At 34.4% G+C, this 23,631-nt stretch overlaps 1 protein-coding gene across 2 annotated transcripts in view; it reads left to right on the top strand.

Annotated features, from left to right (window-relative positions):
- RO60 (Ro60, Y RNA binding protein) overlaps positions 1-23,631 on the top strand; it is a 24,324-nt gene extending 693 nt beyond the window's left edge. The window contains exons 1-9 of one of the 2 annotated variants that reach the window (XM_039883342.1): positions 213-231; positions 4,120-4,719; positions 8,198-8,418; positions 8,777-8,923; positions 11,540-11,677; positions 14,351-14,467; positions 15,198-15,311; positions 15,539-15,685; positions 17,217-17,463. In XM_039883342.1, the coding sequence (XP_039739276.1) occupies positions 4,140-4,719; positions 8,198-8,418; positions 8,777-8,923; positions 11,540-11,677; positions 14,351-14,467; positions 15,198-15,311; positions 15,539-15,685; positions 17,217-17,369 (1,617 nt within the window). In that variant the 5' untranslated portion in view covers positions 213-231; positions 4,120-4,139 and the 3' untranslated portion in view covers positions 17,370-17,463. Of the gene's footprint in view, positions 1-212; positions 232-4,119; positions 4,720-8,197; positions 8,419-8,776; positions 8,924-11,539; positions 11,678-14,350; positions 14,468-15,197; positions 15,312-15,538; positions 15,686-17,216 lie in introns of those variants that run through there. The other variant, XM_039883341.1, reaches the window with a different exon arrangement.

Raw genomic sequence — 23,631 nt, 5'->3', positions numbered from 1 at the left:
AGTCACCCTCATTCAGCAGGCTCTTGCAGAATACTCGTGATAAGATTAAAGTCTTTAAGAGTATATTTATGCATCCTTCTTTTGAGTTCCAAAAAGGACCCTTGGCTTCAGGGGAAAAAAAAAAATTTGGTGGATAAAACTCTGATCCATTACTTCTCAAACAGGTGACCTGTGTCTTGAGTTATAGATAGCTTTGTGCTGCGGACTGTGCGAAGCCACAGAATACACACAGTAAGTTTTACTCAGAGAAACAACAACAGCAGCTTTTATATTAAAACAAGCACGGCTATGTTATGGAATGAAAGTCAAAACTTGTATTAACTCTGATTAAAAAAAAGAATGGAAACTTTCTTGAGGTTTGTCCCTAGGAGAGTCTACCCTCAAGCTGAGGGGCTTTTGTTCACTATCTGCCCTGTTGAGTATCCTTAACTGGAAGTTTGTGGGGCACAGGGGTCTATCTAGCCTTACCTAGTTGTCAGAGCCCAAAGCCGTTGGTGGTCATTTGTGGTATTTTTTAATCTGATACTGCTGTGAACTTGAAAGTTTTTTCTGTGCTAAATAAAAACATGAAAACTAACGTTTAATACCCAACTTAACAAAATGCCTATTGTAGAAAGACAAAACAAAAAATTTAGCTCTTGACACAACCTGGAAGTAATCAGGGGGGTTAAAATTTCTTTAATAATGTTAGCATTTAATCCTAAGAGTACATATTAAAATACAGATTTCTGGGTCTTTGAGAAAAGACGATTTGACAATACTAGGCCCATACCACATGGCAACCAGTTGATTGAAGATGCATGCCTTCAGGATAGTGCGCTATCATTTTGCCACACTTCCTCACCACTTTATTCCATCATACTTGACTTGATCCTTTCGTGACTGTTACCAGTCTGGATGAAACAGTTATTGGAATTTGTGGCCCCAGTTTTTACAGTATTGTTTCTTGTAAATTGTCTTGAATACCTTCATGGATGTAAGTAAGCTTTTAACTTCATTTAAAAATGAATAAGCTGCAAACTTGTTAGACCTCTTGGGTGAAAGATAGCATTTTCAAATAACAAATGACCAAGAGACTTTGGAAAGATATTCAGCTGTGTACATTCAAGAAAAATGTAGGAACCCTTAGAAATAATGCATTATTTGTACTGTTAAAAGATACTCTAAATATTCTAGTTCTAATGAATGTGAAGCAGAAAGAAGAGCTATTCCATATTGTGTATTACTAACATTCACTGATTTTGCATTCAAAATTAAGGAAGAATTGGACAGTGTATAAAATATCCACAACCAATTTCAAATTGTGGCCATGCTCTTAATTATATTGAGATCTATTTAATTTCTTCCCAAAGTTTTAATTTATAGAAGTTTAATACAACTTTGGCTGTATTAAATTCTTTGAAGTGGTGTGCTTTAAGAACACTGGATAAAGCAAGCCAACCTAAAGAATTAACTGTCTTTATTTGTTAATCTGGATTTACAACACTTGATTATTCAGGAGTGGATTAAGAGATGACCAGGCTCTGACCTCACTGCACAACTGCCTTCTAAACCTCTGACAGTGGAGTTTAAGCTTTATTGAGGAGATGATAGCACTTGGAGATAGACAAAATTAAGGTCCTGTATATATATGTCTATGTGTATCTCAAATTGCTTTCTACAGACAAATATAAAAAAAATCGAAGGTTGAATGTCACGTAAATGCTTATTTATTTAAATAACTTCCCAAATATATTTCACCTAACCAGTTTTTAAGTTTTCATTTTTAATAACAGTTTTTGAGATAGTATTCACATCACGAAATTCACTATTTTATTGTATCTAATCCATGGGTTTTTAGTATAGTCACAGAGTTGTGTAACCATCACCTATCTAATTTGAGAACATTTTCATCACCCCAAAAAGAAACCCCTTACCACTTTGGAGAACAGTCTGGCAGTTCTTCAAAAGGATAAATACAGTTAAGATACGACTCATCATTTTACATTCTCACTAGCAATATATGAAGTTCTAATTTCTCCAGATTCTCATAAACACATTATTATTTTGAGTATGGCCATCCTAATGGATGAGAAGTGGTATCTCATTGCAGTTTTGATTTGCGTTCCTCTGATGACTAATGATATTTATTCAGCATCTTTTGTGTTTATTGACCGTTTGTGTATATTCTTGAAGAAATGCCTTTTCATATTCTTTGCCTATTTCTTAATTTGGTTAAGTATCATTCCATTATTGAGTTATGAGTTCTTTATATATTCTAGGTATAAGTTTCTTATCATATGTCTGATTTGTAAATATTTTCTCCTATTGCATGTGATGTCTTTTTCTTGGTGATATCTATATACAAGTTTTAAATTTTGATGAAGTCCATGTTATGTTTTGTCACTTGTACCTTTTGTGTCTTGTGTTTTGAAACCAATTTTCATACATCAACTCAGTGTCCTACAATTCAGTTCAACTGAGTTCCAGAGTTAGCATCAAATCCCACAAGTTAAAGGGCAGGATCCCCAACAAGACTGTCCCTACCTTAGACAACAGCATCCAGTAGGGTCCCCAGTCTTCTCACACTTCTGCCTGGCCAACTCAAATTCAGGACTTCTCACAACCCTTCATTATCAAAAATTCACTAGAATGGTTCACATAACTCACTAAAAACGTTATCTTTAGAGTTTTATTATAAAGGATACAATTCAAACAACCAAGTGGCAGTCTGGAGGCAAGTGAGGAATTCCCTGTCATTGATCCTGACATATCACCCTCCCCACGCGTCAGTCTGTTCACCAACTCAGAAGCTCCACTGAACTTTGATGTCCAGAGTTTGCAGGTGGGGTTTCAATCCCAGGCAAGACTGAAGGAGTCATTGACCATGTGGTGGAGCTCAAACCTCTTGGGAGGTTGATCTAGCCTAAAGGTCCAGCCCTCTAGTCAAATGATTGATCTTTCTGGAGACCAGCTCCATCCTGAAGCTATATAAAGTCCCAGAATGAGTGGTCTCATTAGCATAAGAAGGACTCCTATCAGGAAATTCCAAAGTTTTGGGGGGTTTTTTTGTTTGTTTTTTTTTAAGCTGAGAACCACGGACAAAGGCCAGATATTCATTATGATACAGCTGTGCCTTACTACCTAGCCAGTTTTAAAGAAAATTTGTAGATCAGCACTCAGTGACAAGAAGAGCAGCTTGTACGTGCCACCATTTTGCTTTTCATTTTGTAAGTATGGCTGTTAGAGGTAGCTCAGTGATATCAGGGGACCCAGATTCCATCTATTTTTTTATGTTCTGCTATCCTTTTAAATTAGTGTGTCTTAAACGGGCTCCCCCATGCCTCAGGATCGCTGCCACCACTCCAGGCATCACTTGCAAATGTATATCTCAAGCCAAAAACAGGAAACATGTCTTTTAAACTGCCCCAAAGTCCTGTTTTAAGAGGGAAGAAAACCCCAGAAGTATTCTCCGTGAATATATCATGTCACACTGGCCAGATTGTCATAAGTGTACAATGCCTGTACCAGTCACATGGCATAAGAGCTGAGAACATCACCTGGGAACCAGTGATAAGTACAAAGGCTTAGGCCTCATTTCAGACTGAACTAAGAAAGAAATACGGGAGAAGGACACCATTCTATGTTGTTACGACACTTTGGGTAATTTTGAGGCACGCAGTTTGAGAACCACTGACTTAGAACAATCTAGGGGTGGGGTAAGACCTAGCCTCCCCTGAAGGATAGTACTGCCAGGCAGAGGATAAAGGGGCAGTGGAGGGGGGTTGGATGTAAGATATGCAACCAAAAATGTCTACCCAGTAATTCAGGGAGTAAAAAGAGTAAGATCTTTTCCTGTAAGCTACTGTCACTGCCCTACCTACCCCTTTTATTCTTCTCTTTCTGGGCCTCCAAACCCTATGCTGAGCTGCCTACTGAGTCTCTGAAGCTACAAACTGCACTTCAAAAGTGTGACTCTTTAGCAGTTGCTTCTAATTATCATACCACAACTTGAGCTTAAAAAATATTTTTAAATTAAAAGATTTCATGGCAGATTGCAGTTAGCATAGATTAATACGTATTTTTCTTTTTTGTAATTTACTGTATCAATCTAGCTAATGACATTTTGCTTTTTGATAGGTTTCCTACAAGACAGAAAAATGGAGGACTCAGTAAACCAAATGCATCCACTCAATGAGAAGCAGATAGCCAATTCTGAAGATGGATATGTATGGCAGGTCACTGATATGAATCGCCTCCACCGGTTCTTATGTTTTGGTTCTGAAGGTGGGACTTATTACATCAAAGAGCAGAAGTTGGGTCTTGAAAATGCTGAAGCTTTAATTAGATTGATTGAAGACGGCAGAGGATGTGAAGTGATACAGGAAATAAAATCATTTAGTCAAGAAGGCAGAACCGCAAAGCAAGAGCCTATGCTCTTTGCACTTGCCATTTGTTCCCAGTGTTCCGACATAAGCACTAAGCAAGCAGCATTTAAAGCTGTTGCTGATGTTTGTCGCATCCCTACACATCTCTTTACTTTTATCCAGTTTAAGAAAGATCTGAAGGAAAGCATGAAATGTGGCATGTGGGGGCGTGCCCTCCGGAAGGCTGTAGCAGACTGGTACAACGAAAAAGGTGGCATGGCCCTTGCTCTGGCAGTTACGAAATATAAACAAAGAAATGGCTGGTCTCACAAAGATCTCTTAAGATTGTCACATCTTAAACCTTCCAGTGAAGGTAAGCATAACATCTTTTGGGAACCAGGAGGAGGTGCAGATATGCAATAAATAGCAAATTTTTATTTGACATAAGAGTTGTATAATATTTTCTAGAAATAGTCTTTCATTCTCAAAACACATTGACTCATTCAAATATGTTTAGTGCCAACCTGGATTTAAACACTTACCACAAGTAATCCAGACATTAATACTCAAGAATCAAATGACAGAGTGACAGGTTAAAATTCTGCATCTTAAAATGTCACCACGCTAACTAGAATGCTCAACCAGGTGATAATGGACTATGAAAGCATCCTGGATATGATTAAGCAAAACAGCTCCAAGCCAGTAGATGGCAGATAGCTAGGCTACAGCCCCTTCTCGTTTTTTCCCATCTTCCTGGGACCTGTGTTCCATAGAACCTACAGGCTTACTGAAATAGGGCTGAATTTAACCATTCAGGATATTGATTGTCTCCAAACAGTCACTTTTTCTGTGTCCACGAGAAGAGACTTTTGAAAAGTTAGTTGGATCTATGATTAAAACTTAGTCATTAGATTAAAAAAAAAAAAAACTTAGTCAAGAATATTTAGTGTTAACGTCTACAAAAATCAGCAGGTCCAAAAATTGACATTTTCTTTTACACCAGAAGTGAAATTTGAAGGGACAGCTACTCCAGTGGGTTCAAATTTCAGTTCTGCCCATTTGTGGCCTTAAGCCAAGTAACTTAACCTTTTTGAATTTCTGTGTCTTCATCTATTAAAAAGGAGGACAGGAAATAACCTTCCTTGTCACTTAAATGTGATCGTGTATAAAGTACCACACACAGTTGCTGATGTGTCAGCAGAGGGCGTTGTGTGTTTCTTCCTCTTTCCTTCCACATAAGTAGTATAAAAGTTTCATCCACGGGATCTCTGCAGTAGTTCCTAATTTATCATTTTTTACTGTAAAGGGATTTTTTTTTCAAATGCAATTTAAACAGTAAGTTATTGCAAATGATTATATACACAAACATTTAAAGTTTGTTTTTATTGGAAATTACATGCTTGTTTTAAAATACACCTGACTAATACAGAAAAATATAATTCAGAAAGTACTAGTCCTTCCCTTCAAACGAAATCTCAGTATATGATGTGTTGTGTATTGCTCCAGATTTTCATGAACGTGTTTTTTTTTTAATTTATATATCTTCTTTGTTTCAGTTAAAAGCATATTATTGATACTTGTACAGGTCAGAAGTAGTTGTATATATACCATTGTACAAATATACTATAATTTATTTAGCTCGTCTCTTACCAATAACAGTTAAGTTTTTTCCAATTTTTTATACTGTTACAAAAGTACTGCTGTAAAAAAACTTGCATAGTGTACACATTTCTGTAATGGTTAATCCACAAAGAGTACATGAAAGTGGCCAGTTTCTCCGTATCTGAACATTGACAGTTACCAGTGTGTTTTTGTCTTTGTCAGTACATTAGGTGAAAAATTTTATCTTATTATTTGAATTTGTATTTTGGGGCAAAGGCTCATTTTTTAATGTGCTTACTGATTATTTGTATTTCTTTCATGGATTATATTGTCTTCGCTCCCTTACCCATTGAGTTGCTGTTCTTTTTAATATTGATATAGTCACCATTCATTCATTCATTCATAAAAACAAATTTATTGAGCACCTACTAGGGATGGGTGCTGTTTACAAGCATGTGACACACAGTATAGGAGTTAATTATTATATATAGTGTGTGTTTCACCCTTTTTTTCTTTGTCTTTCATTTTTTTTATGGGATGGTTTCTGGCATACTGGAGTTTGGATTTTAATGTACTCAAACTTATCTATGTCTTCATAAATTTTTGTTTTATGTTTGGTTTAGAAAGTACTTTTTCAACCTAAAGTTATTACAGTATTTACTTGTGGTTTTTCTTTCTCACATATTTATGATTTAATTTTTTTTACTTTTAAATGATTCATTATAAGAAGAATATAGGGATCCAGCTTTATTTGTCTACTGAGACACCATGTGGTGGTGTGGACCTCAGTTCTAGTTCTAATTAGAAAATTATCTGAATTTGTACAGAGTTATTCTGGGGTTTGAATTTTTGGTCTATAAAATGAGAAATTAGTAGATATTTCCTAAACTTAACTCTTACACAAAGGATTCTTTAATTCTGACTTTTTGAGGGCAGAACTCATATTTGAACTCTTGTAATAATAGCAATATGTTTAAGCATAAAAGATACCTAGGTTTCTCAGAGTAAAAAGAATTTGGAAACAAACTCTAAGTTACCAAATAAGTAATATTTTAATACCTTAATTGAAATGTATGTTTAAAACACACTTTTCAGGTATTTATTGTGTGCCTACTCTGTGGCGAGCACAATTCTAGACCTTGGGAAGGATAAAAATAATAATAAGACTACCTTTAAGGAAGTTTTATATTAGTTGGAAAAACAAAATAGAAAGCATGCTCACATGAAACATTTAATCATTTAAGATAATGTAAGATTTTGTACTAAAATCTGGAAGATAGCAAGAGTCAACAATACTTTAGAAGTTTTCTTCATATTAGTATTTGGATCAAATTTTTAAAATTAGAGTTCAGAAATAGCACATAAGCTCAGTTTGCCTTAGAGATATATTTTATTTGGCCTGCACAACATTTTAGGGAAAAAATGAATTTTTTGCCAACATTACAAAAAATAAGAAGACATCACAAAAATCCATATTCTGGCTTCTTTTAAAAATACGTTTTTTTGTGCCAAGCAGATAGTTCGCTAAAACGTTTTTCAAGGCATACTCTCTTTAGTTCACTACAGTCTTAACCACTCTCTGTTATATTGCATGGCTTATTTCATCTATTGATTTTACCCACCTCTCTCCCATAAGACCTAGGACAGTTGCATAGCCATTTATTGGCAGAGTGTGGACTGAAACCCGAATTTCCTCCATCCCTCCCCCAACTCAATCCAAAGCTCTTTAAACTATTAAAAGAAATTATAGAAGAGAACAGATCACTTGTTTTTAATTTGGCCTGTAATACTTTTTCAGCAATTAAAAAAAAAAATTAGAAATTGCCTACCTACCTGTTCACTTTCCACTTATCTCTACAGTTCATAAGTGCATATTTGTTTACCACGTAAAAGGGACAGTTGAATATGAGGATAATTAAAGTAGATCTGTACTTTTGTGAGCAGCTCTGACATTATGAACCTGAGATAGGTTCTGTCTACCAAAGTTTCCAATGCTGCTATCTGTCTTTAGGATATAGGAGTTTTTCCTGCAAGGTTTCATATTGAAACAGTTACGATGCAATAAGCAAAATTGGTTGACTTCATTTGCTTAAATGTATTTGTTATATTCCAGAAAGTAGTATCATGTTTTAAAGAAGTTAATGTCTACATATCTATTTTTGCCTGTCACGTGATGCATTCTCAGTAAACATGCTTGGTTTTTTACCTGGTAATCGTAGATCTCTTTTCGATTCTTTATTTTGTTAAAGGACTTGCTATTGTGACCAAATATATTACAAAGGGCTGGAAAGAGGTCCATGAATTGTACAAAGAAAAAGCACTTTCTTTGGAGACTGAAAAATTGTTAAAGTATCTGGAGGCTGTAGAGAAAGTGAAGCGTACGAAAGATGAACTGGAGGTCATTCATCTGATAGAAGAGCATAGATTGGTTAGGGAGCATCTCCTGACAAATCACCTGAAGTCCAAAGAGGTAGGTCAGTCGTGTGTTGTTATAGCTTGTGGTTAAATGTAATTCATGGTAGATATTGCAAGGATAAACTTTGGGAAACTATGTATTCATTAATTCTTTGTAAGAAAAATTTTAAATATATCTTGAAATTAATGTTAAATTTAAAACACCTAACACAATGCCAGATGTAGTTGGCATTTATTAAGTGTTAAAGAGCAAGTTAATTTGATAAGCCTTTGACCAAACTCACAAGTTTATATTAAGAAAATGTTCTGAACCCCAAAAGAAAGCCTTGGAGACATATTATTAATATTGTTATTGACATAGCTATGTTATACCGATTCATAATTTCTTATGTGTCTGCCTGTTGTTGAAATAGGTATGGAAAGCTTTGTTACAAGAAATGCCTCTTACTGCATTACTAAGGAATCTAGGAAAAATGACTGCTAATTCAGTGCTGGAACCGGGAAATTCAGAAGTATCTTTAGTATGTGAAAAACTGTGTAATGATAAACTGTTAAAGAAGGTAAGTGTTACCTTGATTAGCTACTACTAATTTAAATAATTGGCTCCTAGAAGGGAAAAAATGGCATAGATGATAGATTTGCAACCAAATCAAAGTTGTGACAGGAACATGGAGCAAACAGCAAGCAGGTAGCCTGGGATCTAGATAAACAGAAGCACTACACCCAGGGAGAGAAATAAGAAATCATCCTGCAACAGGAAGAGGTAGGATGGGCTGAAGATATGAGGCAGCCCAGTCACAAGTGGCCAAGTGGGACAGAGGCTGTGGCAGCAGTAGCGAGCAGCTGCAGATGCCTCTTAAAGGGGCTGTGTCCACGAGCGGACTTTGGCGGTGATGGACCTGCTCGCTCTGAGCAACAGCGCCAGGTTGGCTCCACATGGGGGCACCAGGGACTTATAGGGGGTCATCGAGTTGTCAGAGCGAGCGCCAAGGCAAGGCTCTCCCAGGCAGAAGTGCTGGAGGTATCCATTGTTCCTCTCTTGAGCCCTCTCCCCTCCGAGTGTGGGGACTCAGTGCCACCATAGCTGAGAAGTCATCAAACTGGATAACAGAGGCCTCTTCGCCCAGAGGATTCCCTGAAATTCTTCCTCCACCAACTTGCAGCCCGACCCAAGTCACATCCAGGTGTATCCTTGGCGAGTCAGGTGCTCCTTGCTGAGCAGTGCCTGGATTCACACTGGAGGCAGCTGATCTTGTTTTCTGGCATGGCCTCTTGCGGCAACAACTGTAAGCACAGAATCTGTGAATTGCTTGCTGAATCTTAACAAGTGGCTCCAGAGGGGCACAGGCTGGGGCTAAACTTAGCCTGAAGCTGAACCCCTCTCAGGTCTATGCCACTGGACACCTACTACACAAAGCCACACGATAAGACTGGGAGACTTAGAAGCTTTGCTTAGTACATAGAAACAGACATAGAAGGTCAGCCAAAATGGGAAGACAAAGAAGCAGAAACCATATGAGAGAACAGAACAGAAATCCAGGAATAATGATTTTAAGCAATCTAACATGCAGTTTAAAACACTGGTTATAAAGATGCCCAATGAACTTAGAGGAAGAGTAGATGAACTCAGTGAGAACTTTAACAGGTAAAACAAAAACAGAAATTATAAAAGGGAGCCAATCAGAAATGAAGAAAACGTCATCTGAGATGAATATATTAGAATCAACAGAGTAGATAAAGAAGATTGAACCTCTGATATAGAGGACGGGGAAGGCAAGGTGCTCAGAACGGCAGGAAAAAAGAAGCCAACATTATAATAATAAGGAGCCTATGGGACACAATTAAATACAAAAATATCCATGACCTAGGGGTACCTGAAGGAAAACAAATTGAAGAGCTACTTGAAGAAATAATGATGGAAAACTTCCCTTACCTGGTGAAGGAAATAGACATATAATCCCAGGAAGCTCAGAGAGTCCCTAGAAAGAGGAACCCAAAGAGGCCCATGCCAAGACACATCATCATTAAAATGCCAAAGGTTAAATAAAAGAATCTTAAAAGCAGCAAGAGAAAAGCAGTTACCTATAAGGGAGTACCCATAAGACTGGCAGCTGATTTCTCAAAAGAAATTATGCTGGACAGAAGAGCTTGGCACAAAATATTCAACATGATGAAAACCCAGGATCTACAGCCAACAGTGCTTTATCCAGCAAAGCTGTCATTTAGAATCGAAGGACAAATAAAGAGCTTCCCAGACAAAAATAAGCTAAAGGAATTTATCAGCATCAAGCCAGTATTACAGGAAGTGTTGGCAGGACTTCTTTAAGAAGAAAAAACATGTATCAAAAACAGGAATAAAGAATGGTAATAACTACATTCCTATCAACAAGTACCTCAAATGGAAATAAGTCCTCCAACCAAGAGATAGAGGGCTGAAGGGATAAGAAAACAAGACTCCTACATATGCTGCCTACAAGAGACTCACTTCAGATTAAAAGACACAGATTAAAAGGAAGGGGATGGAAAAGGGTATTGCCTTGATGAATCTAGAGGGTATTGTGCTCAATGAAATAAGTCAGAGAAAGACAAATATCACCTGATTTCACATACATGTGGAATCTAAAGAACAAAATAAAAACAAACTCATAAATACAGAATACTTTGAGGGCTACTAGATGCGGGGTAGGGGGTGGCAAAAAGAGCAAAGGAATTAAGTACAAATGGATAGTTACAAAACAGGCATGGAGATATAAACTAGCATAAGGATAATAGTTAATGTAAAATGTAAGGGGAGGGGTACTAGATTTATTTAGTAGGCTGATCACTGAGTTATATAGATCTCTAATGACTATGCTATACAACTGAAACTACAATATTGTATGACAACTAGAATTTTTAAAAAACTCACTGAATTGTACAATATAAAGACAACCAACCAATTGTCTATTACATTTCAATAAAGCTGGGTGGGGAAAATTGGCTCCTAAATTTTGGAAATGCACTCAGCACATTTTTTAGGTGTTCTGAGTCATTTATAATACAAATTACATTTTGACTCTAATATCTAAGATTAATATGTTCTCATTTTTCTCTTTTGTGAAATATGTTAGCTACAGTAATAAATATGACTATTGTATTTTTCATTTGAATTTTGCATTTTCTGTCTTTGTTTCTAGGCACGTATACATCCATTTCATATTTTAATTGCGTTAGAAACTTATAAAACAGGCCACGGGCTCAGAGGAAAACTGAAGTGGCGCCCTGATGAAGAGATTTTGAAAGCTTTGGACACTGCTTTTTATAAAACATTTAAGGTGATGGTTTGATTTATTTTTTTTAAACAAGTGATCCAGTCAGAACTTGGTATCTTCTGTAAAAACACATTTTAAAGATATTTATAGTTTAACCACTTTGATTAGCTATTCATTTGTTTTTTCTTAGTTCATTTGAAGCTGGGTATATAATTAACATATAAGTTTATGAGTAAAGTATTTCTTCCTACCTTTGGGCAGCAACCAGTTATCCTAAGATCATTTTGATAAGTTTTAAATTATCAAATTTAAAATTTTGTATTACTTTAGAGTCCTTTGACTTGGTTTCCTATTCTCTTTTTTTTACGTTAATCAGTGGTGGATCTCCTATCTCTTGATAGGAAGTGAGTTTAGAAATGGAAATCATATATCAAAGCCATAAGTTAAAATTTTGGGTTTTAAGAATTTCTTCCTGTTCAACAAAATAATAGCAACCAAATTCAGCAGCAAATTAAAGGGATTATACAAATGAGATTTATCTTTAGCATGCAAGAATGGTTCAACATATGAAAATTAATGTAATCACATTAATAGAGTGAAGGAACATTCACATGATCATCTCAATTGATGCAGAAAAAGCATCTGGCAAAATTTAATACCCTTTCATCTTAAAATAAAAAGTAGGAATAGAAATGAACTTCCTCAACATGATAAAGGCCATATATAAAAAACACACAGCTGTCATACTCAAATGTGAAAGATTAAAATCTTTTCCCCTAAGATCAGGAACAAGTTAAAGATGTCTACTTTTTCCACTATAATTCTATGTAGTACTGAAAATTCTAGCGATTAGGCAAGAAAAAGAAATAAAAGGCATCCAAATTGGAAAGGAAACAATTATCTCTGTTTTCAAATAACATAATCTTATATGTAAAAAATCCTAAAGAATCTATAAGAAACTACTAGAGCTAATAAATTGAGCAAAGTTGCAAGATATAAAATCAGCAGGCAAAAATCAGTAGTATTTCTATATGCTAGCCCTGGACAATCCAAAAGCTAAAAACATTTTCATTTAAAATAGCATCAAAAAGAATAAAAGATTTAGGAATACATTTAACTATGGAGTTGTAAGACTTGTACACTGAAAAAAAAACATTGCTGAAAGAAAGTTAAGATGTAAATAAATGGGAAGACATCAAGTGTTCATAGTTCAGAAGACTTAATTGTTAAGATGACAGTACTACTCAAAGCAATCTACAAATACAGTGTAATCCCACAATATGTTTTATAGAAATAGAAAAACCCATTGTAAAATTTATGTGGACTTAAGAGACTCCAGGTAGCAAAACCGATCTTCAAAAAGAACAAAATTTAAAGACTAACACAAACTTACAGATTTCAAAACTTACTTCAAAACTACAGTAATCAAACCAGTGTGATACTGGCGTAAAGACTGTCATAAGACCAATGAAATATAATATAGAACCCAAAAATAAACTTGCATGTATGGTCTATTTTTTTTTCATTTTTTTTAAATATACAATTACAGTTGACATACAGTACATATTAGTTTCAGGTGTGCAACATAGTGATATAGGCATATAACTTGTGAAGCGATCACTGGATAAATCTTCCCATCTGACACCATACATAGTTATTACTATATTGTTGATTATATTTCCTGCTTTACACGGTCAGTGTTTGACTAAAGTGTCAAAACAGTTTGGTGGGAAAAGAAAGTATTCAAATGATATTGAGAAAACTGGACAGCCACATGCAAAAGAATAAAATTGGATCATTACCAGGAAATTAAAACTAGTATATTGCTGGTGGGAATGTAAAGTGGTGCAGCCCATGTGGAAAACAGTTTGGTTGGTCCTCAGAAAGTCAAATGTGGAATTAACTATACCTTCCAGCAAGTAAACCACCTATGTGTACCCCAAAGAATTTAAAACGGATTCAGATACTTGTACACCAGTGTTCATAGGAGCATTATTCACAGTAGCCAAAAGGTAGAAACAACCCAAATCTTCGCAGCAGGTGAATGGATAAAACATGGCGTATACGTATAATGAACTATTCAGCCTTAAAAAGGAGTGGAATTAAAAACATGCTACAACATGGATGAACCTTGAAAACATGCTAAGTGAAGTAAACCAAACAGATAAAGTCAAGTATTATATGATTTCACTTATATGAGGTGTCTAGAATGGGCAAATTCATAGTGACAAAGTAAAATAGAAGTTACCAGGTAACAGAGGGGAGGTGGGAATGGGGAGTTATTATAAGTGGGTAATTTTCTGTTTGGGGTGAAGAAATAGTTCTGGAAATAGATAGTGGTGGTTACATAACATTGTTAATGTACTTAATAAAACTGGATTGTACATTCAAAAATGATTTTAAAGTTATTTTATGTTATTTATATTTTACAAGACAAAAAAAGATTTCTTGGTAGAAATACCCAGTTCATGAGGAAAAAGTTTTAAAAACAGAAAGATGGTAACTTCTTTAAATAAAATTATTAAATAGGCTATGTTATGTCCTTTGTTTTATGTCTAGTAAAAGCTAAGCATTTTTAAATACTTGTCAATAAATTGGTAAATCCAAAAGCAGGCCTTTCATCTGAGAGGATTTTTTTCAAATGAAAGATAAGTAAATATTATTTGTTAGAAATTTAATTTACTTAAAATTTCTGTGATTGCTTTTAATGATCGTTTTATTTTGTTTTCTCTTTAGACAGTTGAGCCAACTGGGAAGCGTTTCTTGCTTGCTATTGATGTCAGTGCTTCTATGAACCAAAGAGTTTTGGGTAGTGTACTCAATGCAAGCACAGTAGCTGCAGCAATGTGCATGGTGAGAATTTTTGCCACCCTAAAAAAATGCTTGCTATGGGTAAAACTATAAAGTTAAGTAGGATCAAGAATTAGGTTTTTACCTGCTTTTGTCACTTTGGTTTATTTGGCACATTTTCATTTCATTTAAATATTATTTCATATCTAAAGATAATTAAGAACGAATAGTTTTAAGTATATTGCACACTTAAGTATACTTACATAGTTATATCTATATACTTAGGCGTTTACAGTATTGTAGGTATATTGAAAAAGCATATTTTAAAAAACATTTTAATTTTATAACCAAAGATTAAATATGAATAGTATTTTTGAGGAAGTAGATAATGTTTAGAGAAATTATTAATGAATATAGAAGTTGTAGGATCAGTAACCCAGTGACAGTAGCCTGGAGACTGTTGGCCTGACCACTGAGTAATTTCTTTAAATAAGATGAATCACGGAAAAGCTGCTTCTCTTCTGCGGCTTCATTCCTTATTTAATAAAAAGAGGGTGTATACTCGGTTTGCTTCAAAAGATTGACGTGAAAACCAGTTTCTTTGTAAGAGTGCGTGAAAGTGCTTGGAAAGTATACTACTGTTCGTGTGTAGTTCCAGGACACCATAAAATAAGTTTAGAAATAAAAGAAGCTTCATAGGGTATTTCTTTTAAAGCTGAAGTTTTATGAACTTCATAATAATGTATTTATTTCTTCAAAATCTGCTGAAAATTACTACCATTGAATTTTTTAGGTTGTCACACGAACAGAAAAAGAATCGTATATAGTTGCTTTCTCAGATGAAATGGTACCGTGTCCAATAACTACAGACATGACTTTACAACAAGTTCTAATGGCTATGAATCAGGTAAGAAACTACTGTATTAAGTTTATATAACATACATTGTATAACTTATTATTGATATCATATCTGATATTAATTTGTGAGAACAAATCGTTGCATCTCAATTTTGTCATGAGCACAAATCAAAATATATATAAATAATAGTATTTTTAATCATTTATTTCAGAACTCTCAGTATGGAAACCAGAGCACTTTCTTTTATTCTTACTCATGTTTTTGTTCTGAGTTAGATCCCAGCAGGTGAAACTGATTGCTCTCTTCCAATGATCTGGGCTCAAAGGACAAATACAGCAGCCGATGTCTTCATTGTGTTCACTGACAATGAGACCTTCTCAGGAAGTGTCCATCCTGCTGTTACTCTGAGGCAGTATCGAAAGGTAAACAAATTCTGATGTTTTTTTTCTTACTTAAATCATACTCTTCTCAAACATTTGCATGTTTTTCACAGAAAAGGTGCTGAAGGTAGTTCTGTGCCTTAGTGTAGGAATATGATGCCAGTACTGGACTCAGCAGTGCTAAGAATGAAGCATTGGCTACTCGTGTATAATTTATTTCAACCACTTTTTGTAGGTACATTAGTAACAATATGCTTTGTTAACACTATTTTTGTAATAATCTGAACATTTATTTTACCTTAACTATAAATTTTTTAATGATTCAATGTACTCCTTAAAAAATTAAAGTATCATTTGTGAGTTTTGTTAAAGACTGCATAAAATTAAAGCAATGCTATAATCTATATTTTAAGTTTTGTGCATATATCTGTGTTCTAATCAGTGCTCTCCATTTGAGCTTTCTGAAATGATGGAAATGTTCTGTATCTGCCCCATTCAGTGTGTAACTGCTGGTCAGGTGGGGCTCTTAAGGGCTTGAGTCGTGGCTGGTCTGACTGGCAGTAGAAACAGCTGATAAAGAGCCAGGTTCTTGGAGTGTTGTCTCCCTCTCAGCAGCCTTAGCCTTCTGTAGGGCCTTGTTAGGGATGCAGATTCCCGGGTCCCACAGGGGACCTGGTGAGTCAGAAACGCTGGGGTCAGCTGTGTTTTAACAATCCCTTCTGGTGTATGTAGCACGGTTAAGTTTGAGACTAACAAGCAAGAGAACAGAATTTAGAGTCAAGACACCCTGGGTTCTGAGTCCAGGGTCTTTCTCTTTTACCACCTGTGCACCTGAGCAAATTATGTAACCGATACGTGCTACGGTAGTATATCGCTACTCAGATAACATGTTACTATGGTACTATATCCCTACTCGGACACATGTTACTATGGTTGTATATCCCTACTCAGATACATGTTACGGTAGTTCATACTACAACCTTACCCCTTAGGGTTGTGACAACAGTTAACGTTAGGTAGATTACTGAAAGAGCCCATTGTGGAGTCTAACATAGTGTGCACTTAGTGATGATGGTTGGTTTATTTCTAACACTCAATTATTTTAACAAGTCATAGCTGTAGAGAACAAGTTCTTACATGTGACAAATATGTATAACACATAGCAAAGTCATAGGCCAAAAATGAAGAATACCAGGGAAGTAGATCCTTATATTTATATATCCCCCCCACACACTGCTCCAGCATTTGATACATTGGTAAAAGTGTCTGATGACCTTGAATATCCTGACAGGTTTCAAAAGTACAGAGTCCCTAGGCTGCTCAGGAACGTATTCTGTGTCCCACAGAGCAAGTAATACAGAATAGAGAAGCAGGAATTCAGGCGGATTGTTTACACTTTTATTTTCTTCTGAAGATCACACAGTCTATCCCTAAAACATAGACAAATTTTATGGATAGGAAAAAAAACGACTTTTTAACAAAAAGCTGTGATAGAATTTAAAGCATCTTAATTTTGAAGGTTATTTGCTTACATATAATTTTTTTAAATATGTATTTTGATCTTTTCCAACAGAAAATGGATATTCCAGCTAAATTGATTGTTTGTGGAATGACGTCAAATGGTTTTACCATTGCAGATCCGGATGATAGAGGCATGTTGGATATGTGTGGCTTTGATACAGGAGCTCTGGATGTCATTCGAAATTTCACATTAGATATGATTTAAACATAAGCACCAGCATGATCTAAGAGGCCTATTGCCATTAGTGATCTCATTAAAAATACACAGCTACTTCCCAGCTAATCTTAATCCAGTGAAAGATGATAAGATGATGGCATCATATGTGCATAATGAGAAAAATAAAATAGCCTGAGTTCTTTCTGTCTTCTGAGATGGCTGCCAAGGACGCATAGCCCTCTGATGGGGACTCCTGCTGGCAGATACTATAAGGTAGGCAGCTGGGCTTCCGTGACTGGTCACATTCGTACTTAAAAGAAGAGCCAAAAGTGTCAGTAGTTCCACATCATGTCACTTGTTTGAGAAGTGCTTCAAGTTTTCTTAAATGTTTTCACTGGGAAAGGGCAGCTGTGATAATGTTCATATTCTCTGAGATGCACTGGACCATGTTACTGTGATGGAATATGAAACTCATCTGTAAACTTTTATACTGAAGGGGTGAAACAAAAAAACCCCCGAGACATTTGATTAAATTATGAATAGATTTTACAAATTTCTTTAAGAGTTTTCTAAGATCACATAAATGGCAGCTTCTTTATCCAGTAAAAAAGATATGTTGTTTCTCATGTCTCATTTACACTCAGAATTGCTACCATCAACCGGAAACATAAGGAAGAGCCCTGAGACGGGGCTCTAGTTTGTGTCAGCGGGGCGAATCTCTGTGGTTTGCTTGTTTTGGTGTATTTGATTGCTGTGAGTGAGGACCATGACTTGACAATTTCCTCAGAATGATAACAAGATAGCCACCGTAGTCACACTTTCTTTTTTTCGTACTCTTAATTGAAAACAACATAAAACGTTTTAAGCATTTAACTCCGCCACTCATAATTTGAAAGTATGACAATTAAAATTTCAGCTATAACCTTAAGATTAGTTTTTTCCTTACTTCAAAATAAATGTTCTAATTACTTTTAACTTTATTTTTTTGCCAATCCGAAATGGGTTTTAGGTATTTTCTAGTTGTAAACATGTCAGTGGCCTACTTCTTTGTCCATTATTCATTGTGGCAAAACATTCTTTTTTGATAGTAAAAACATAATAATAAAACAACGTAGGGCTTTCAGGTTTGAAAGGCAATTTTTGAATAGCATATTACCACTAACCAGTCTGTAAAAAAGTATTTTTTCTATTTCATTTGTGTATGTTAAATTCTTTTCATTACACTAAAGTTCATTATATTCTTGAGCAAATACCCCTTTGTGGGGAGTTTTAACCTTTTAAAATGCTAATGTCTTTGCTTATAAGTAAATAATGGTTTTCTAAGCTTACACATAAAACTTCAGATATTATACATTGTTTTTAAATATGAATTAAGGATTTACTGGGGATTTATAAACCCCTTCTCACTTAAGTGAAAAGGCAAACTAGTAAATGTAAGTTATAGCTTTTTACGTGCTTGGGGTTCAGAGGTTTTACGTTTTGTGGGGAAGGGGACTTTAGTAATGTTAGAATTTGTGTAGATAGTTTCTTCTGTTTCATGGGAAATTTGGGCTCTGTGAGTGATAAAATATTCCTTTCAAACTTCCTTGACATGTTAAAACTAGCTCTGATATGTAACCTTCAAGGCAACTAGTAGCAATTTGTAAATGCTGTGTTTTATTTGAGTTTTTTTTGGTTTGCAAAGCTAGTAGCACCACTATCCACACCGCCCTCCCCCGCCCCGCCCCAAATGCATTGCTTCTTAATATAATTTTGTTTTTTTTTACCCTCTATCAAACATTGCATTTAATATGTTAGCTACTTTTGATACATTAAAATATTATGTTCAGATTGAATTTAGGTTTAAAGAACCTAATAGAATTATGTCATAGTTATTGAATTCTTTTAAGTAAACACAAGATCTTAATTAAAAATTGTAAAATGATCTAACTTAAGTATTTAAAGTAGGTAAGTCGAGTTATATGGATTAAGGGATGATTAAAGAAGGGGGGAAAAAACTAAAAGGAACCACCACAGAAGGTAACTTTATTTTCAAATCCTGGAATTTTTGACCTGGAAGAAACCTTAGAAACTTAAAAGGTGATTTTTACCTTAGATTAGGGATTTGCGGTCTGAGAGTATGGCTGTGGAACGCTGGATTTGGAAATCCTGAGCTTTCATCCCCATTCCAGCACGCATGTCCCCATAAAATGGGGAGGAGACTGACTCAGTAAAGTCAGGGATAAAACAATTATTCAAGATGTTTATCTTTTAGGTATTAGGAAATCATGTATATAGATGATTGCTTTAGGAATAGAAAAACAAATTATAAACGTGATAATTTTGTAGTTCATAGTAATCCTCAAGCACAATGTCTTAAAACGCTGTGTTGCTTTATAACAGTCCTATAGAAAAAATTAAAAACATTACTTCATGAATAAAATATACTCAAGTGGTAAAGAAGTTTTATTTTCTGAATTACTTTTAGGATTACCGCTACATTAGTATTTAGGGAAATACTGCTTTTGAAAAAAACCCTAAGAAAAATAAACTTTATTTCCTAGAAAACATGTAAATATTTTCAGAATGTAGTTGTAATTAATAAAACAAAAACTAATCTTAAATTCTTACCCTTCCTTGTTAGTTGAAATTTCTTGGAAATTCCATTAATTAACATTTATATATTATTTAGTTTAGTAACTAGTTTCCAGGAATATTAGTGAGGAAGAGGCTAGTGAATGGAATTTAGTGTTACCTCTATGGAATCTCTTGGTTTATCTAACTTACTTTGTTACTATAGACAACCAATACAACCTATGTGATTCAGTTTTGCTGTCTTTACAAAGTAACATTCCTGATGCTTGGATCATAGAAGAATCAATGATTTAATATCTGTATAAAAGTTTAAATTGGGAGAAGGGCTTGCAATATAAGTTAGAACTCTTTTAATTAAAAACATGAATAAGATATGTGTTTTGAAAGACAGAATGTTTTAGGAAAATAGCTCAATAAGCTCAATAATTTCTTAAAAACACTCCTGAGTGGGAAAATGTGGAATAAAAATTTTGAGAATGAGGTGCGTGTTGACTTAGAAGTCACTATGCTCTGATTAAGAGAAAAAAAGGAATATATTCCAACATCCCCTTAGATGGTCCTAGAAAAACAAACTCGTACTCTGAGGATATACTATTAACAAAAATTTGCTTAATAGGATTTTTTTTTATTTTAAAAACATTTAAAATAATGAGTAAATTATAGGTGATAGAACACCATTTTATCTGTCTTTTATCATTTTCTTAGATGTCACAAAAACATAAAATTACTTTAGAAATTTAAGGCAGAATTCCTGAGTAAATTTGAGGATCTGACAAGTGAGGAGCATCTTTAAAAGCACAGTAGATCTAAATCTAAACAATAATTAAAGAGGAATCATTACGATCCTCTTCGACTTACTTTAATTTGACCTAAAGATATTACACCCCCCAAGTACAAATTTCTTGATGAGTGATGCCCTTAACAATAAGTAATCAAAAACGAGAAATTCTGCTCTTGTATACCACAGATTTGAGGTGATTTGTTAAGTCAGTATCCTCTAGAGAATGTCATATAGCCTCAGTGTAAACATGCACAAGGAAGAAGTAGAAAAAAAGATAAATTAGTTGTATTTGCTTTATGAATTTCACTTAGTATTTCCCTATTTGCTAATCTCTTGTTGGAAGATTACTTTATACCTCTGTTTTTCTTTTAAAACTCCTGACATTTTTGTCTTCTGTTTCTTTTTCTAGTCTGGCTCTACCCGAGTAATAAAATGAATGACAGGAAAGTCACCCATATTTGGGTTTGGGATGAATCTTTTATAGATTGCTTTTTGCTCCAGATTTAAAATTATATTTTTTCAAATTAATAATGGGTAGGTCTCTTGGAACAGTAATTGGATTGATATATTCTCTTCCCAAATCAAGTTATATTTTGTATACCTTTTGTATTAGATGTTTGCAGAAATTTTGTGGCCTTTGAGTAAGATAATTATTCGGCCTTTGTTTTTCAATTATAGATGTACCTAACTCTTAGAAAAAGCACTCTTCAAAAAATAAGTAACTGAATATTCTTTCAGAAAATAGCATGTCTCATTACTAATATTTCCATAACTATAAAGGTCACTGTCAAAATCTTTGTTCTACTAAGTAGTTCACGGAGCTTATATTTACATGGCTTGTAGCATAAAAGATCTTGTAAATAACTACAATGTTCAACTTTTTTTTAATTGGTGAACTTTTTATTTGCTTTTGAAAAATTATGAAGTCAATTTTTAAAATTCTGTGATAATATTTTTTATGTAAACAACTAACAATGTAGTTAAGCTTACTGTTCTAATAAAATTATAATGACACATTTTCGTAAACCCTGAAAATACCAAATTATATTGGAAATTCGTAGCAGGAATCATAAACTAGGGGTTATGTTATAAAATTCTATTACTGAAATTAAGGTGATAATGTTCAATGAGAATGAATTTTGTAAATACAATGAAAATATACAAAAGTTGTTCCTGAGCCTAAAGAGGTTTTTTCTTCACTTCTGTTTAGCACCACCATGGGTCATATGAACCTCATGAACACAAGCAACAGTATTTAATTTTAAAATATATTTAAATTTCTGTACTTTTAGAAGTTATCGAAATACGCTTGCACACACACACAAAAAAGTAAGTTAACTACATTTCTGCTGGTGGTCTCACTTAATGAAAATGGGTTGTTAAGGGTAGTAAATGAGATTAAAAGCCTTGCTATTTTATATATCATCACATATAACTGATGGATATTGTATCAGTATAAACATTGTATTAAAATTTTTGTTTAAATTACTTGTTAGGCTTTATTTGCAATACAAACTTTAGAATCCATACACAAATTAAATTTAAAATATTATGCATTTAATGAATGATAGCCAAGAAAAAATGTTTTTGCTGCACTATTATTCTAAATATGGACTATATGGAATTTGGTATGGTGTGAGTAGACATAACTTTTGTAGGGCATTTCAGTTATATATTCTTCCTTTTATTGCCAGCTTCTGATAATGAAGAAATTCTCCAAACAGATGAGATATATTAAATTACCTTTTTAAAATAAAAATTGGTTGGGAGAGAGGTGTTGGTCTAGTTCTTAATGTCCACTTGCTTTATATAAAGGCTTTGATTTCCATAATTGATCACTTGACGAATATTTAAATTACACAGGCTAATGCCTGCATAGAATAAAGTATTTAAGTATGCAAGAGCCTTAAAGTGAAAAACATGATCTTTCTGACTGCCTTAAAACATGACTAGCTCTCCAGCACAGGCATACTAGTTCTTTTCCATAGGGTCTGCTCACTAAGTAATGCCTTACTAGTGTTAGTGTTTCTCAAGTACCAGAAATCAAAGCATCTTTTAGAGCTTTCACTCTTCTGTGATGAATGGGAACTTACTAAGTTTTAAAACTTGATTGTCCATTAGTTGAAGCACCTATTAATGGGATAATCCGGGACATTGATGTGTTATACGTACATGACTGTTAACATCAGTAATGTTTGTGGTAGTTTGAGGTTTTTTTATTTTTTTATGTAACAAATTATCCAAGAAGCTGGATTTTATGTAACATTATCTCCAAGGACCAAGTTGCATATTTAAACACTATGAATGAAAAATACAGATACGTAGTTCCAAAAAATGGTTAATTTTTTCAGGAAATTTTTCAAGACAAAAGGCAAATATTTTGTTTCAAGCCTACAAGTGAATTTATTCAAAGAAGTGAATGTAGTTGTAAAACGTGACTGTTGCAATAAAACATATCCAGGCCAGTGATTTGTTTAATTACATGTACATTTTTAAATTCACTTTGCCTTCCAAAGCAGGAATCTTTTATAAAATTTCATGAAAGAAAACTTTAAATTGTCAAGCTGGTGCTTAAAATTATATAAAGTTTGATTTATAACAAGTGTCATTTCAAGGGAAAAGACCCTGAAAAGGGGGGGCTGGGGAGGATCCTAGGTCTGTCGATAAACTCATGGATGCTTTGTTTAGTCTTCCAAGTTTTCACTGTAAATATCTAACAATGTAATTTTGCTGTTTTCTGACAAAATGAAATACGTATTAAATTTATTTCATGATAAAACAGTTTCCATTGATACTGTGAAATCTTGACTTCCTCTCCTTTCTATCCTTGCAAAATGCCATACTGAATAAATCATTTTAGACATGGAATGCAGGTGGGCACTATGTGAACTGTTTCTGGTTAGTTGTATTATTGTAGAAATTGACGGAAGTACCAAATAAACTATGCACATCAAA

This window comes from Pteropus medius, unplaced genomic scaffold, assembly GCF_902729225.1.
Source record: "Pteropus medius unplaced genomic scaffold, Ma_sr-lr_union100, whole genome shotgun sequence".
NCBI classification, from domain to species: Eukaryota; Metazoa; Chordata; class Mammalia; order Chiroptera; family Pteropodidae; genus Pteropus; species Pteropus medius.
This window is presented reverse-complemented; position numbering and strand designations above follow the sequence as displayed.